The sequence below is a fragment of the Vulpes lagopus genome, chromosome 14 (genome assembly GCF_018345385.1).
Source record: "Vulpes lagopus strain Blue_001 chromosome 14, ASM1834538v1, whole genome shotgun sequence".
Classification (NCBI taxonomy): domain Eukaryota; kingdom Metazoa; phylum Chordata; class Mammalia; order Carnivora; family Canidae; genus Vulpes; species Vulpes lagopus.
In genome coordinates this window covers 14,700,374-14,718,860 of record NC_054837.1, presented here as the reverse complement: position 1 = coordinate 14,718,860, position 18,487 = coordinate 14,700,374, and the positions used below count along the sequence as shown (strand labels likewise).

The 18,487-nt window shown below is 39.1% G+C and overlaps 1 protein-coding gene across 4 annotated transcripts in view; it reads right to left on the bottom strand.

Moving 5' to 3' along the window:
- Positions 1-18,487, bottom strand: part of CHEK2 (checkpoint kinase 2) — a 50,361-nt gene that overhangs the window by 25,646 nt on the left and 6,228 nt on the right. For all 4 annotated transcript variants that reach the window (XM_041728795.1, XM_041728794.1, XM_041728796.1 and 1 more), the window contains 3 exons: positions 7,021-7,145; positions 6,754-6,901; positions 4,182-4,272 (listed from right to left, as the gene is read on the bottom strand). In XM_041728795.1, the coding sequence (XP_041584729.1) occupies positions 4,182-4,272; positions 6,754-6,901; positions 7,021-7,145 (364 nt within the window). The remainder of the gene's footprint in view (positions 1-4,181; positions 4,273-6,753; positions 6,902-7,020; positions 7,146-18,487) is intronic.

The window sequence follows — 18,487 nt, the reverse complement described above, 5'->3', positions numbered from 1 at the left end:
GGGGAGTCATGTATCTACAAGGGGAATTGCTGGGTCATAGGTTATTCTATGCTTAACTTTTTTAGAAACCAAGAAACTATTTCCCACAATGGCTATACCATTTTACATTCCCATCAGTAGTATACAGAGGTTCCAATTTATCTGCATCCTCACAAACCCTTGTCACTTTCCGTTTCCTTACTATGGCCATCCTAGTAGCTGCAAAGTAGTATTTCATTGTGGTTTTGATTTGCATTTCCCTAATGACTAATGATGCACAGCATCTTCTCATGTGGTTGTTGGTCATTTATATATCTTCTTTGGAGAAGTCTATTTAAATCCTTCGCCCATTTGTATATTGGGTAGTTTTTCCTTCTTTTTTTTTTTTTTTATTTATTTATTTATTTATTTATGATAGTCACAGAGAGATAGAGAGAGAGGCAGAGACACAGGCAGAGGGAGAAGCAGGCTCCATGCACCGGGAGCCTGACATGGGATTCGATCCCGGGTTTCCAGGATCGCGCCCTGGGCCAAAGGCAGGCGCCACCCAGGGATCCCAGGTAGTTTTTCCTTCTGTTGTTTATTCTGAATACTAGATCCTTATCAGATAATTTGTAAATATTTTCTTTCTGTGGGTTGTGTTTCACTCCTTTGATAGTATCTTGATGCACTAAGTTTTTTAAATTTAATGAAATCTAATTTATGCATTGTTTTCCTTTGTAGCTTGTGCTTCTGGTGCCATATTTAAGAAACCACCACCAAATCTAAGGTCATGAAGTTATCCCTGTTTCCTTCTTACAGTTTTATAGTTTTACCTCTTCTGTTTGATTTTACTTGAGAGAGAGAGAGAGAGAGCACAAGAGTAGGGAGGGTCAGAGGGAGAAGCAGATTCCCTGCTGAGTGGGGAGCCTACTGTGGGGTTGATCCTGGGACTCTGGGACCATGACCTGAGCCAAAGGTAGACACTTAACTAACTGAGCCACCAAGCCACCCAGGTGTCTAGGTTTTTTTCCTTTTGAGTTAATTTTTGTATCTAGTGTGAGATAACGGTCCACATAACTATTATTTTTTAAACTCTGCTCAAAACACTTTCCAATTCCCCTTCTGATAAAGCCACCTTCTGCCTGAGAAATCTTCCCTGAGTCAATGTAGCTCTAGTGGAGTATCTATAATAGTACCATGAGGCGGATATGTAACCAAAATTGAGCCAGTCAAGATTTCCCCTGGAATTAGATGCTGATGTTGGGAGAGAAACGATTCTTTCTGTGGTGGTTTCTAGAAGGAAGAAAACATGAATGTGGGGCCCCTTGAAGCCATTTTCCTGCCACAAAGAGAAAGCAAATCTATAGGCAACCAATAGTAGCTAAATCAATAGATGAGCCAGACCCCTAGTAACACTTATAAGAGCCCTAAAAAGAGGCAAAGACACACATATAATCACAACTCAAAGAGTGAAATAAAGGCCACCAGGCATAGCAGATTTCAAGTATGAACTCAGTAAATTTATTTTATCTCATGTGAGTTAAGTTTCTGTCACCTGCTAAAAATTAAGAGGATTTGTGTTGAATCCTCCCTTAGGAAAAATAAGAGTCCCATACATTTCTTAAGGGCAGGCACAGGGACACATGGGTAGCTCAGTGGTTGAGCATCTGCCTTTTAGGGCCTAATCCCGGAATCCAGAGATCGAGTCCCACATTGGGCTCCCCGCATAGAGCCTGCTTCTCCCTCTGCCTATGTCTCTGCCTCCCTCTGTGTCTCTCATGAATAAATAAATAAAATCTTAAAAAAGGGGGTGGGGGGGCAGGCACAAATTTCACTGTAAACTTCCAAGCACCTATGCAAATATGAAGATAGTAACTGAATTTAATAGCCATAAACTAAAATATCTCCCATAGATGGTCATAAAAAGTACACTGTATTTGATTCTATGTGGCAGGAATATAGGTGATTATTTCCTTCTATTAGTTCCTACTTTCATATTTCCAAATATGTTAAAAGAAAGGCCTTTGGGGAGGGAGAGTGAAGGACATGATGCAACGTGGTAAAGGTGTCCCTAAGGAAGTGTTTCTCAGGGTATCTGGCTGGCTCAGTTGGAAGGGCATGAGAATCTTGGGATCATGAGTTTGAGCCCCATAATAAAACTTAAAAACCTAACTAAGTGGTTCTCAAAGTAGTTTTAGGCAACCTCCAAGGGACCCCAAGATGCTTGCAGGGTGTCCACAAAGCCTAAACTATTTGCAGAAAAATACTAAGACATTATTTGCCTTTTTCATTCTCACTCTCTCATGAGCATACAGTTTTCCAGAGGCTATATGGCAGGTGACATAACTGACCAAACAAAGAAGCAAATATCTATCACGATCTAGCCATTTTCTAATAAGCCAGGTATCAAAGACATTTGCAAATCTGTGAAATAATGCCTCTTTTTTAAAATATTTTATTTAATTATTCATGAGAGACACAGAGAGAGAGGCAGAGACACTGGCAGAGGGAGAAGCAGGCTCCATGCAGGGAGCCTGATGTGGGACTCAATCCTGGGACTCCAGGACCATGGCCTGGGCCGAAGGCAGGTGCTAAACCACTGAGCCACCCAGGGATCCCAAAATAATGTCTCTCTAATCACTAATATTTATTTAAATAATTATTTTGTACTAAAAATATTATTTTATTTTATTTTAGATTTATTTATTTGAGAGAGAATGAGTGGGAGGGGCAGAAGAAGAGGGAGAGAATCTCAAGCTGACTCCCCACTAGGAAGCATAACTCAGGTATCAATTCCTGGACAGAAATCAAGAGTTGGATGGTTTAACCAACTAAGCCACACAGGCAACCCCCAAATATTATTTATCTTGACATAAGTGAAATTTTAATGCATTAATAAGTATTAATAATGTCTCTCCACTTGAATTTCTTTTTTTTTTTTTTTTTTAATTTATTTATGATAGTCACAGAGAGAGAGAGAGAGAGGCAGAGACACAGGCGGAGGGAGAAGCAGGCTCCATGCACCGGGAGCCTGATGTGGGATTCGATCCCGGGTCTCCAGGATCGCGCCCTGGGCCAAAGGCAAGCGCCAAACCGCTGCGCCACCCAGGGATCCCTCCACTTGAATTTCTAATACAATTAATATCAATAGATTTAAGCCATTTGGGGTTTTTTTGTTTTTTTTTTTAAAGAAAGATCTTTTTTAAAAAAATTTTTAAAATTTTTATTTATTTATGATAGTCACACAGAGAGAGAGAGAGAGAGGCAGAGACACAGGCAGAGGGAGAAGCAGGCTCCATGCACCAGGAGCCCGACATGGGACTTGATCCCGGGTCTCCAGGATCGTGCCCTGGGCCAAAGGCAGGCGCTAAACCGCTGCGCCACCCAGGGATTCCTGATTTAAGCTATTTGAACAAAAGCTCTTTGGCGTCCTCAGTAATTTTTAAGAGTCTAAAGGTTCCTGAAACCAAACGTTTTTGAGAACTTTGCCTGACTCCAGGGTTAATTCCATTTCACTTCCCAAGATGTTCCTAGGATTTTGGGAAGGCAATAAAAATGTTCTAAAACTGATAGTGGTAAAGGTTCCACAACTCCGTGAATATATTAAAAATCATTAAATTATACACTGTATTGGTGAATTGTATGGTATGTGACTAACAACTTTTTAAAATTAATTTTTTTAAGATTTTATTTATTTATTCATGATAGACCTAGTGTGAGAGAGAGAGGCAGAGACACAGGCAGAGGGAGAAGTAGGCTCCATACCAGGAGCCCGACACAGGACTCTACCCTGGGACTCCAGGATCATGCCCTGGGCCAGAGGCAGGCGCTGAACCGCTGAGCCACCCAGGGATCCCCTTAAAATTAATTTTTTAAAAAATTAATTTTTAAGTGATCTCTATACCCAATGTGGGACTTAAACTCACGACCCTGATATCAAGAGTCACATGCTCTACCAATTGAGCCAGTCAGATGCCCCTGTGAATAACTTTTTAAAAGCTGCTTTATTGAGCTACCAAAGTTAAAATTTATAAAAAAAAAAAAAGTATTCATTTGAATTGATCATTATCAAATAAATCAATAACATACCTATCACAAACAAGTGCCCTACAAATATGAAGTTAATGAATGTTACAAAACTAGGAAGAAGAAACTAATCAATGACAAATGTTTAGGGGAAAAAATGAAGGGCAATTTCCATAATAACAAAAAAAATTTACCTTCCGAGAGTTTTTGACATGATGTATTCGTCTCTTAATTCCTTAGGATAAACTGACTGATCATCTACAGTCAGATCAAAAAATACAAAAACTAAGGGAAAAGGGCAGAAAAAGTCTCATTAATTCATTTGGTAAAGAGAAAATAAAATAGTCCTAAGATTTAGTGAACATATGGAATATAAGACAATTGTTTTTAATTACATTTAACACCTAAGTCTAAAATGAATTATTTAGCCAGGCTAATACATGTTATGAAACCCATGGAAAATAACAGTGAAATCTCATTCCTCAACAGAAATACACAGCATCATTTCACTATAGAGCAGGAAATCCATCCATATATATATATATATGGTAGTCTTATTCCTTGACTTCAGAATATTAATCAATTGCAACTGATATAAAAGGCCCATGCAAGATTAGTTCCTGCCTCAATGCGGGGCGAGGGGGGACAACCATGCAGATTAGCATAAGCTCAGCACCAAAAAACAATTAGTTTTAGCCTTAAAACAAAAAATGTTCTAGGCAAATACACATCCCAATAAAATTATACCACAGGTCATCATCATACTAGTATCATTTTTTCTTTGCCATTTATCTACCTCTACACGTCTGGCATTTTATAGTGCAAACCATGTTGAACCTACTTGTAAAGTTAAATAAATAGCATTTTCCCAAAAGTCACCTTATTTCTCCATTATTTGGGCTGTACCCAAGAAAAAGAAAGAATACCCCACTCATTAAAAAATTTAACAATCCATGTGGGCCAAGGCTGCAATCAATTATCAACATTTCAATTCCTCAAAATCGATGGTAAATATAATATCTTAAAAGAGTGAAATTTGTTAAGACCCTTGAGTTTCTCATATTTCAGGCAGCAACAGGTTTCAACTTCCCTGGGGTAACCTTGAGTTCCACTCAAAGGCACAAATCTGAGCCACCTGAGTGTGCTTCATTCCACGCTGATCTGCATGAGACACCTGTGTAGTGAAGGAAACCTGCCAATGAACCAAGATACAACTGTTTCTCTATGCTTGTGGGTATTTATGACTCTAGATATTCCAGTGGCATCTAAGAATCTGGGAACTTGAAGGGCTCTGGAGAGCTATTTCTCACAGATGTCAAGGTCTACTTCAAGAGCTGCAAATTCAGTTGCCCACAGAAGCCAGGCCACGTACACAAGGAAGGCTGGGTTGAGTGTAAGACAACATGGAGCAGTGAGGACTTGAATGGGGAAACACACACCATGCAACTAAAACAAAGGCAGGCTCTACTGAGCACTGGCCAGTCCTCCAGTTATGGGATTGTAGGATCAGTGTGACCAGTCTACCTTTTCAAAGCAATCTGGATTTTTCACATTCAAGTACAAACAGCAAATGCCTAATAAAATGTCAATAAACTGAATGCAATCTGCAGAGCACCAGCCTGATCTATTTCGATTATGGCCACCTTTAGCCCATATAACACCTCTGTTCAAAGCAGAAAAGGTGCCCCTTGGACAGACCAACTAGGAAAAGGTGGCACACAGCTTACCAAGTAAGACAGGCCAAATTTCAACACTTGGTTGTCATCTCCACCAGGTGCTCTCAAACAGCAAAACTTTATGCAGCAGCCCTGACTATAAGTATCACACACAGAAAACACGAGTCAGAAACAGGGGAAAATATCATAAAATGTGCTTTGGGATGCCTAGTATAGCCATCATTCCCAGATGCCAGTTTGAAGACTGCCTACATGAGAATCACCTAAGCAAGAATTTTTAAATCCCTGGGACTACTAGACCAGGATCTGTGAGACAACACCTGTGAGCATCTATATTTTTAAGGTGTTACCCACACACTCATACATTCTTCCCAGTCATTCAACTCTCATGTAGTTTTGCAAAGTTCTGCGGTTGTTGTTCTTTTTTAATCAAAGAAACGAGTGTTCCTCCTGTCCAAGGATTTAAAATCACTGTGAGATTACGTTTTGCTCTACAGGTTTTTATTCTTTCTGTGCTGAATGACAACTGTTCATTTTAGATGTGATACTAGTAAAATGTTAGGAGTGGCTGTTCATAAAATGCTGCCTGATGATGACAAGAAACATCAATCAGAGAATAACCACGTGGCATTTAAGGTAGAAACTTTAAGCTGAGATTCTTCCAGAAATACCCTAAGGCCTGGCAGATAAACGAAGTCCAATAGATATTTGCAGCAATTAAGGAAAAGAAGGAAGGAGGGAGGGAGGGAGGGATTGAGGGAGGGAGAAAAATTCATGGCATAAAACAACTCACTGACACCTAAGACTGATGCGGTGTAAACTGCCTCAATGAATGAAGAACCATCTTAAGCAGTACCATTCAATTGACAGCATACAGCCTTAAACAAAACTAACCCAATCAATTAAACCTTGGAAAATCTGCCTTCATAGAAATTTTTCATTAATTTAAAAATGTACCTAAGTCTGCGCTGAATCTTGAATACAAACCTTCTTACTTTATCCAAACCATACTCTGCCAAGGGCACAATGTCAATTTTCCCTTTATAGGAGAGGAAAAAAAGATCCAGTAACCAAAAGATAATAATGTTACCTTTATTACTCCATACTGAAAGTGCAATTTCAGAATTGTTATTCAAAGGAAGGCGTCTTCCTTTCCCTACCAGCTCTCTATTTACAAAGGTTCCATTCCCACTGTGATCTTCTATGTATGCGATGTAAGAGTTTTTAGGACCCATTTCCTAAAATAGAGAACATTTTATTTCAAAGTTTTAACAGTGGGGAGTTACAGTGCTAACATATCTCAGAGTGGTGATGACATTACCAGTTCTCCCAAATATACAGATTATTTGTCACCTACTCTGAAAATCCGAAAGTGCTTCTTGCTGTAAGTCCGGTATTTATCTGTTCTTTTCAGCAATGGCTCATCAAAGCAGTATTCACAGCTTCTATCTCTCCCAAACCAGTAGTTGTCATTAACACACTCTGAAACACAAAAGTACACACCAGAGTGCTGTCGAATTTCATGCATCAAACACCTTTAAAAACTGCTCATAAAATCTAATTGTAGAAACATAACCTAAGAAAGCAATTAAGCTTACAGATATCTTTTTTTTTTTTTTTTTGCTTACAGATATCTTTATCAGAGTTTTACATGAATAAAAACGAGGGGGGAAGAAGAAAACAATTTTCCAGTGAGTTTAATAAATTATGGTTTATACATAAGTATGAAATAATAAGCAGTCATTAAAAATTCTGTTATTAATGATTTGAAAAAACACTTATAATCTAATAACTTCCTACCAATTATCCTCTTGATTCTTCCCATCGTACTTAGTATAAAATGTGCCCTCCTCCCCATAGCAGGATAGATGCTCAGGATAGGATCTCACACTGCTTTCCTCCTAGCATCACCTTGTACTACTACTCCCCTTGATTACCCAGTCCCACAGGCACCTTCCACTGCCCCAAATATGCTGGGGGCACAGTGTTAATGTCACAATACCCTTGGTGGCCTTTGCAGTCTCTGTTCCCAGCTACTTCAATAGCCATCTTACCTTTGCCTGGACTCAAATTATCACCTTTCACTCAGCTTTCTGTATAAGCAGACTCCTATGTTATCACCCATTATCATAATGACATCCTGCTTTGTGTCCTACTAAATATGGACCATGACCAGAAGTTATCTTGATTATTTATCTATTGTCTCCCCACACTCCCTTGTTAGAACAAACTCCAGGAGGGCAGGCTTGGTCTCACGTGTTATACATAGTTCCAGCACCTAGGTCATGAATATAGTAGGCAAGTAAATGGTGATAGAAAGACCAGAGAAAATATCAGCAACTCATATCACAAAGTTGTAATTTCTGTAGTATCTGTCAAGTTATTACAAATTTTAAAAAGACAAACAATCCAGTAAAAACTGGGTAAAGGATATGAAGAGGCAATTTACAAAACAAAGAAATACAAATAGCTGGGCAGCCCCAGGGGCCCAGCGGTTTAGTGCCACCTTCACCCTGGGGCATGATCCTGGAGTCCCAGAATGGAGTCCCACATCAGGCTCCCTGCATGAAGCCTGCTTCTCCCTCTGCCTGTGTCTCTGCCTCGCTCTCTCTCTGTGTGTCTGTCATGAATAAATAAATAAAATCTTTTAAAAAAATAAAGAAAGAAATGCAAATAGCTCAAACCTAAGAAAAAATAACCTATCTTGGTTATTCAATACAAGAAATTTTAAAGGCAAGGGCTGCCTGGCTGACTCAGTTAGTAGAGCATATATAACTCTTGATCTCAGGGTTGTGAGTTCAATCCCCATGTTGGGTATTGAGAATACCTAAAAATAAATCCTTTAAAAAAATGAAATCAGGGGATCCCTGGGTGGCTCCTTGGATGGTTTGGCGCCTGCCTTTGGCCCAGGGGCATGATCCTGGAGACCCAGGATTGAGTCCCACATAAGGCTCCCTGCTTGTGTGTCTGTGTGTCTCTCATGGGTAAATAAATAAAATCTTTAAAAAATAAAATAAAATAAAATAAAATAATAAAAAATAAAATAAAATAAATGCATGAACATGTACACATTTAACAAAAAAAAAAAAAAAGAGGGCAGCCCGGGTGGCTCAGTGGTTTAGCGCCGCCTTCGGCCCAGGGTCTGATCCTGGAGACCTGGGATCGAGTCCCATGTCAGGCTCCTGCATGGAGCTTGCTTCTCCCTCTGCCTGTGTCTCTGTCTCTCCCTCTCTCTCTCTGTGTCTCTCATGAATAAATAAGTAAAATCTTTTGGGATCCCTGGGTGGCGCAGCGGTTTGGCGCCTGCCTTTGGCCCAGGGCGCGATCCTGGAGACCCGGGATCGAATCCCACATCGGGCTCCCGGTGCATGGAGCCTGCTTCTTCCTCCGCCTGTGTCTCTGCCTCTCTCTCTCTCTCTCTCTGTGACTATCATAAATAAATAAAAATTAAAAAAAAAAATAAGTAAAATCTTTTAAAAATAAATAAATAAATCTTTAAAAAATAAGCAAAGAGTTACATATTATAACACTGTGTTGGCAAGAGGTATGAAGAAGCTATTACCCTTATACATTGCCAGTAAGAATGTAATTTATACACCAAATATAATTTGAAATCTAGTAAAGATAATTTGGCAAGATCTATCAAAATTACATATGCAACCACTTCACACTGATGAAAATGGCTTTAATTTTTTAAAAAAAGGAAAATAATAAGTGTTGGCAAGGATACAAGGAAATCAGTACCCTCACATACTGCTGGTGGGAATGTAAAATGGTAGAGCTACTGTGGAAAAGTTTGTCATTCCTCAAAAAGTTTTTTTTTTTTTTAAAGATTTTATTTATTTATTCATAGAGACACACAGAGAGAATGAGAGGCAGAAACACAGGCAGAGGGAGAAGCAGGCTCCACACAGAGAGCCTGACGCGGGACCGATCCAGGGTCTCCAGGATCACGCCCCAGGCTGCAGGCAGCACTAAACCGCTGCACCACCAGGGCTGCCCTCCTCAAAAAGTTAAACATAAGAATTGCCTTTTGACTCAGCATTTCCCCTCCTCGGTATATACTCAAAATAACTGAAAAACGGTACCCAACAAAACCTTATATACAAGTATCCATACCAGAACAATTCACAATAACCAAATGATAGAAACAATCCAAATGTTTCTTGCTAAATGGATAAAAAATTGTGGCATTTACATATAATGGAATATTATATCCATATAGTAGATTTATGGATATAAGATCAAGAGTTGCATGCCCTACTCACTGGGCCAGCCAAGGGCCCATGTAGTGAAATATTATTTAGCCAAAAAAAAATAATAATAAATGCTACAATTCATACATACCACAACATAGATAAACTTTGAAAACATTAGAAGAAACCAGACACAAAAAAAACCATTAATTGTATAATTACATTAAATGAAATATCCAGACCAGTTAAATCCATACAAATGAAATACAGATTGCTAGTTGCCAGGAAGAGAGGAATGGAAAGTAACTGCTTAATGGGTACACGGCTTTATTTTGGAATAATGGAAATGTTTCAGAACTAGAAAAAGGTAGTGAAGCCACTGAACTGTTCACTTTCAAATGGTTAATTTTATGTTAGGTGCATTTCACCTCAATTTTTAAAAATTATATAGATACACATATTGGCCCAGAAATTCCACTTGTAGGCACTTATCCTATGGATAGAAGCATATGTATAATGAAAGGATATAAGAACAAAAGTAAAGGTTATTCACTATAGCATTATTCTTAGAGCAAAAAGAAATAAACATCTTAAATGTTCATTAGTAAGAGGATAGTTCAAAATGCCTTTATATATCAAGGGCGCCTGGAGGGCTGAACTGGTTAAGCGTTCAACTCTTGATTTTTGGCTCAGGTCATGGTCTCAGTGTGGTGGGATCAAGCCCTAGGTCAGGCTCCCTACTCAGTGGGGAGTCTGCTTTTCTCTCTTTCCCTACGCCCCTCCCCCACTCCTGCAAGTGATCACTCACTCTCACAAACAAGTCAATCTTTTTTTTTAAATGTTACATACCTATAAAAAGGAATGAGGATCTTTACATTCTTTTTTTTTGTTTAGATTTTATTTATTTATTCAGACAGAGAGAGACAGAGAGAGAGAGAGAGAGAAAGAGAGAGAGAGAGGCAGAGACACAGGTAGACGGAGAAGCAGACTCCACGCAGGGAGCCTGACATGGGACTCAATCTCAGGTCTCCAGGATCAGGCTCTGGGCTAAAGGCAGCGCTAAACTGCTGAGCCACCCAGGCTGCCCTGAATCTTTACATTCTTACAGAAAGATGTCTAAGACACATTGCTAAGTATAAAAAGCCAGTTGGAAACAATGTGTTGTGAATCACAATTAACATAAAAAATAAAGGGGGGCACCTGGCTGGTGCGGTTGGTTAATCAAATGATGCTTGATATTGGCTCAGGTCCTGATCTCACAGTTATGAGATCAAGCTATGGGTCAGGCTCCGTGCTCAGTGCAGTCTGCTTGAGATTCTCTCTCCCTTCCCTCTACACCTCCCACTTACGCTCTCTCTCTCTCTCAAATAAATTTTTTTAAAAAAAGAAAAACATAAAGATGCTTAGAAATACGTTATGATTACAAAGTAAAACCATTCCTACTCTGTGACCCAGCAATTCAAATCAGACTCTACCCCAGAGAGACATTTGCCAATTGACCGAGGAGACAACTACAAGTATGTTCACTGAATCCTGCTTGTGGGAGCAAAAACTGGAAACAACATTAAGTATCTGTTAACAGGGGAAGGAATTAATGAACCATGGTATCTACTAGAAATCAGGAACTTGGGGGATCCATGGGTGGCTCAGCAGTTTGGCGCCTGCCTTTGGCCTGGGACACGGTCCTGGGGTCCCGGGATCGAGTTCCATGTCGAGCTCCTGGCATGGAGCCTGCTTGTTCCTCTGCCTGTGTCTCTGCCTCTCTCTGTCTCTGTGTCTATCATAAATAAATAAATCTTAAAAAGAAAAAAAAGAAAAGAAAAGAAAGAAATCAGGAACTTCCAGCTGGGAAGAGGAAGAGCCTGAGAATTTATCAGGACACTAATAGTCCAGGGATGGTAGAGAGTCTAAAAAACAGCCACCTATGGAAGAGCCTGCTCTAACATTTGCTCATCAGGAGAGCCCCCAGGCTCCACAGATGTGTGGAGGATGGCACGGAGAGTAAGGTAAGAGGCAAAGTGACCAGATGTTCTCAGTAAAGCAATTAGGTGTATGAACCCAGGGAAGAATGGGTCCATCTTGCCAGCAGGTAAGAGAGTATATGAGGAGAGCAACAGGTACATTGGTTTTGGCAAGTGAATTGAAAATTTAGAAAAGTAATTTTCTTTTACTAGGTATCCCAGACCTCTTTGAAGTTCAAACTCACTGTTCTCCCTCCTTCTATCATGGTCAAAAAAATTAAACCTATCTGGGAAAAGTTAACCCAACTTTCCCTTTGATCACCATTCTATCCTTACCTTTAGACTATCTTCCTCACCTTTGCTTTAACATTTTCCCCCAGTTTTACAGATGAGGATGGCGAGGTTCAGAAGTAGCATCACTTGCCTGAGACAGCCAAACAGGGACAGACCTAGGACTTGAACCCATGTCCTTCCAACTACAGAGCATTCACCCTTCCCAGCCTCCGACCTAAACTCTCACCCTTATTTTCTTCCTACTCAAGTTTTTGGTTTTTTTGTTTTGTTTTGTTTTTTAAGATTCTATTTATCGGGATGCCACGGTGGGTCAGCAGTTGAGCATCTGTCTTCGGCTCAGGGTGGGATCCTGGGGTCCTGGCATTAAGTCTCGCATCAGGCTCCCTGTGAGGAGCCTGCTTCTCCCTCTGCCTATGTCTTTGTCTCTCTCTCCTTGTCTGTCATGAATAAATAAACAAAATCTTAAAAAGAGAAAGATTTTATTTATTTATTTATTTGAGAGACAGGAAGAGAGTGTGTGTGTGCACACATGAGCTGGGAAGAGGTAGAGGGAGAGGGAGAAGCAAATTCCCTGCTAAGCATGGAGCTTGATACAGGGCTTGATCCCAGGACCCTAGGATCAAGATCTGAGCCGAAGCCAGATGCTCTACCCAACAAAAAGAAAATATACATTCTTCTCAAATAAAACATACTTTCCAAGACAGAACATAAGCTAGGAACAAAAAAAGCCCCTTAGTGAATGTAAAAGTGCACAAATCATACAAAGCATGTTCTCCAACCACAATGTAATGAAATTAGGAACTCAAAAACACAAAGAAATTTAGTAAATTCCCATTTAAGTAGAAACTAAACACCATACTCCTGAAAAACCAAAGGGACAAAGAAAAAAACTGGTAAGAAAATTAGAAAGTACTTCAAAATGAATGAAATGAACAAACAACATACTAAAACTTACAGGATTCAGCTTAAGCACTACTCAGGGAAATTTATAAATTACACGATTTTAGGTCAATTACTTAACTCTCCTTAAGATACTGGAAAGACCAAATAAAATCTAAAACTAGCAGGAGAAAATCAATAAAAATCAGAGCAAAAACAAATGAAATATAGAATAGAAAGATAATAAATCAATCAAGCCAAAAGCTGGTTCTTTTTTTTTTTTTAAGATTTTATTTGTAAGTAATCTCTACACCCAACGTGGGACTCAAACTCATAATCCCAAAATGAAGAGTCATATGCTAAAAAGAATTTTTAAAAAAAGACACATGCGCTATTGACTGAGCCAGTCAGGCACCCCAGAAAGCTGGATCTTTGAAAAGATCAACAAATTGATAAAACTTTGGATAGAGTGACCATGGGCGGGGGGGGGGGGGGGGGGGGGGGGGGGGGGGCTGTCAAAAGGAGCAATTATTACTAACTTTACAGAAATAAAAAGGATTTAAAAGAGAATACTGTGGTGGTGCCTGGGTGGGTCAGTTGGTTAAACATTTGCCTTCAGCTCCTGTCATGATCTCAGGGTCCTTGGATCAGAGCCCTGTGTCAGCTTCTTGTTCAGTGGAAAGTCTGCTTCTCTTCTCCCTCTGTCCCATCCCTGCTCATGCACATGCACGCTCTCGTTCATTCTCTCTCTCAAGCACATAAATAAAATCTTTTTTAAAAAATGCCGTGAATAACAGTAAGACAATATTAGATGACACAAAAGAAATGCACAAACTTCTAGAAAGAAACTATCAAATCAGACACAAGAAAAAGAATACACAAATACACCCAAAAGATTGCACTAGTGATCAAAAAACTTCAAATGAATAATTTTAAATTCTACCAAACATTTATTATTTTTTTTAAGATTTTATTTATTCATGACAGACAGAGAGAGAGAGGCAGAGACACAGGCAGAGAAGCAGGCTCCATGCAAGGAGCCCAACTTGGGACTGGATCCTGGGTCTCCAGGATCACACCCTAAGCTGAAGGTGGCGCTAAACCACTGAGCCACCGGAGCTGCCCTCTACCAAACATTTAAAGAATATCAATTATTCTCAAACTCTTACAAGAAATACAGAGGAAGGAATCTTTTCAACTCATTCTATGAGGCTACTAATACCCCAATACCAAAGCAAAGGCATCTCAAGAAAACTACAGACTGACATACCACAGCAAACCAAATCCAGCAACATGTAAAAAAGATTAGACATGAACAAGTGAGAATTAACCCAGGAAAACATGGTTGGCTTAGCATCTGAAAAATAATTAATGTAACACACAATCACAATAGAATACAGAACAAAACCACAAGACCATCTCAGTAGACAGAAAAAGCTTTTGAAAAAATCCAACACCCCTCATGATTAAAAACAACAATGACAACAGCTTCATGAACTAGAAATAGGAGGGAACTTCCTCACCTTGAGAAAGAGCATTTATGAACTGCCCATGGCTAATAACACACTTAATGATAAGGGTGAAAGCTTTACCCCTTACACTAGAAATAAGACAAGGATGTATACTCTTACAACTTTTATTTATTATACTAGAGGTTCAAACCAAGACAATGAAAGGAAGGAATAAAGGAGCAAATCTATTTCTGTCACAGATAACATAATCTTATGCAGAAAATCCTCAGGAACCCACTAAAAACTGTTAGACCTAATAAACAAGTTCAGCAAAATTACAGAATACAAGATCAATATACAATAAGCACTTGTACTTCCTTTTTTTTAAAGATTTTATTTATTTATTTATGAGAGACACAAAGAGAAAGGCAGAGACATAGGCAGAGGGAAAACCTGTGGTGGGATTCAATCCCAGGACCCTGGGATCACACCCTGAGCCAAAGGCAGATGCTCAACCACTGAGCCACCCAGGCATCCCAGCACTTGTACTTCTATACATAAGCAATGAACAAACCTAAAATGAAACGTCTATTTTTTAAAGATTTTATTTATTTATTTGAGAGAAAGAAAGAGAGAGCACAAGCAGGGCAATGGGCAAAGGGAGAAGCAGATTCCCCAAAGAACAGAGAGCCCAACACAGGGCTCAATCCCAGGACCTTGGAATCATGACCCCAGCCAAAGTGAGACACTTAACTGACTGACCAACTCAGGGGCCCCCTTAAAATGAAATTTAAAAACAATTCTGTTTGGGGGTTCCTGGCTGGCTCAGTTGGTAAAGCATGCAACTTGATCATGCGGTTGAGTTCAAGCCCCACATTGGGCACAGAGTTAAATATATATTAAGATAATAATAATCTGTTTGCAAAAGCATTAAAAGGATAAAATACTTAGGAATAAATTTAGCAAAAGAAATGTAAATCTAATACTCTAAAAACCATAAAATATTGTTGAAAAGGAATTTGAAAGACCTATATAAATGTTCATGGATCAGAATACTACTGTAAACATGGCAAAATGCACAAATTGCTGATTTACACAACTCCTGTCAAAATCCCAGCTACGTTCTTTGCAGAAATTAACAAGCTCAAATAAAATTCTTATGGAGATACAAAGACTCAGAATAGCCAAAATCATCTTGAAAATGAAGTACAAAGTTAGAGGACTTACTTACATTTTGCAATTTCAAAACTTACTCCAAAGTTACCATCATCAAGATGGTGTGGTATTAGCCTAAGGACAGCATATAGATTCTTTTCAGAAGAATGGAGGGACCAGAATAAATTACATTTACAGTCAGCTGATTTTCAAAAAGAGTGCCAAAACAATTCACTGGGAAAAAAATAGTCTTTTTAACAAAAAGCACTAGGACAAGTAAATATCCACATTCAAAACAAGAGTTGAAATTCTTACCTCATGCCATAACAAAAACCAACTCAAACAGAATCAAAGGCTAATAGTAGTAAGAACCAGAACTATAAAACTCTAAGAACAGTAATGAAGCTCTGCAATCCTGGGTTAAATAATGCTTTCTTAGATACAACACTAAAAGCACAAGTGACAAAAGAAAAAATAGAGAAATTGGACATAATCAAAGTTTAAAATTACTGTGTCAAACAACATCATCAATAAAGTGAAAAAGTGGGGCACCTGGTTGGCTCAGTGGTTGAGCATCTGCCTTTGGCTCAGGTCCTGATCTCAGGGTCCTGAGATCCAGTCCGGCAGGGGGGCTCCCTGCTCAGCAGGTAGTCTGTTTCCACCCTCTGCCCCTCCCCATGCTTGTACTCTCTCTCTTTCAAATAAATAAATAAAATTTTTAAAAAAATAAATTTCATTTTAGGTTTGTTCATTGGATATAGAATCCAAATAACAAAGACATAAGAAATCCATTATGTCTTTAGACAGCAAGCAAACCACAAGGAGAACAAGAAAAAAATGGAGCAGAAAAGAACTACAAAAACAACCATTAATAACCATAAAACAATAAGAAGAGGGAAGTATATAACAATACAGGCCTGCCTCAAGAAGAAAAAAAAAAAAAAAAAAAAAAAATCTCAAATAAACAATATAACCAGGATGCCTGGGTGGCTCAGCGGTTGAGCATCTATCTTTGTCTCAGGGCATGATCCTGGGATTCGGGGATCAAGTCCCGCATCAGGCTCCCTGCATGAAGCCTGGTTCTCCCTCTACTTCTGTCTCTGCCTCTCTCTGTGTGTCTCTCAAGAATAAATAAATAAAATATTTTTTTAAAAATCGTTTTAAAAAATAAATACAAATAAAATACAAATTTAAAAAAAGCACAATCAGGGAACCCTGGGTGGCGCAGCGGTTTAGTGCCTGCCTTTGGCCCAGGGCACGATCCTGGAGACCCGGGATCGAGTCCCACGTCAGGCTCCCGGTGCATGGAGCCTGCTTCTCCCTCGGCCTATGTCTCTGCCTCTCTCTCTCTCTCTCTGTGACTATCATAAATAAATAAAAATTTATAAATAAATAAATAATAAATAAATAAACAAAGCACAATCAACAAAAGCAAAAATCAGTAAGTGGGACTATGTCATGCTAAGAAGCTTCTGTGCAACAAAAGAAACCATCAACAAAATGAGAAGACAATCTACAAATCAGAAGAAGATAATTGCAAATCATATATATGAAAAGGGGTTAATATCCAAAATATATAAAAATTCTTACAACTCAAGCAAACTGTAAACAATCTAAGAAATAGGCAGAGGAACTGAATAGACATTTTTCCAAAGCAGACATCCAAATGGCTAATCAATACATGAAAAGGTACTCAACATCCCTAACCAATGGAAAATGCAAATCAAAACCACAATGAGATACCACTTCACACCTGTTAGAATGGCTATCATCAAAAAGACTAGAGATTTGGGGCACCTGAGTGGCTCAGTCACAACCGACTCTTGGTTTTGGCTCAGATAATGATCTCATGGGTCATGGGATGGAAACCTACATCTGCATCAGGCTGCTGGCTCAGAGGAGATTCTCTCCCTTTGCCCCTGCCCTGATCATGCACAACCACACTCTCTCTCTAAAATAAATAAATATTTAATGAAAGAAAAAAAAAAAAAAGGCAAAAGATTTGCTAAGTGTTGGCCAGGAAGTAAAGTAAAACGTATCCTGGTTGGCAGGAACGTAAATTGGTGCAGCCATTATGTACAGTAGAATGGAGGTTCTTCCAAAAATTAAAAACAGAGGGATGCCTGGGTGGCTCAGTGGTTTAGTGCTTGCCTTCGGCCCGGGGCCATGATCCTGGAGTCCCAGGATCAAGTCCCGCATCAGGCTCCCTGCGTAGAACCTGCTTCTCCCTCTGCCTGTGTCTCTGCCTCTCTCTCTCTCTGTATGTCTCATGAATAAATAAACAAAATCTTAAAAAAAAAAAAATCCTACTGCCATATGATCCAGTAATTCCACTTTTCAGTACTTATCCAAAGATAACAAAACAATAACTTGAAAAGATATAGTACCTCCATGTTCACTGTGTAACTATTTATAATAGCCAATACAGGGACGCCTGGGTGGCTCAGTGGTTGAGCATCTGCCTTTGGCTCAGGGCGTGAACCTGAAGTTCTTGGATCAAGTCCCACATCGGGTTTCCTGCATGGAGCCTGCTTCTCCCTCTGCCTATGTCTCTGCCTCTCTCTCTCTCTCTCTCTCTCTCTGTGTGTGTGTCTTTCATGAATAAATATATAAAATCTTTTAAAAATACATATATATAATAGGCAATACATAGAAGCAACATAAATGTCCAACAATGGATGGACAAAGAAAATATGGTATATATATGTGTGTGTGTGTGTGTATATGGAATATTATTCAGCCATTAAAGTCACAAATCTTGCCATTTGTGACAACATAGATTAGCTCTGAAGGCATTATAAGTGAAATAAGACAAAGAAATTCAAATACTATATAATCTCACTTACATGTCTTAGACGGGGAGTCTAAAAAACCTAAACTCATATACA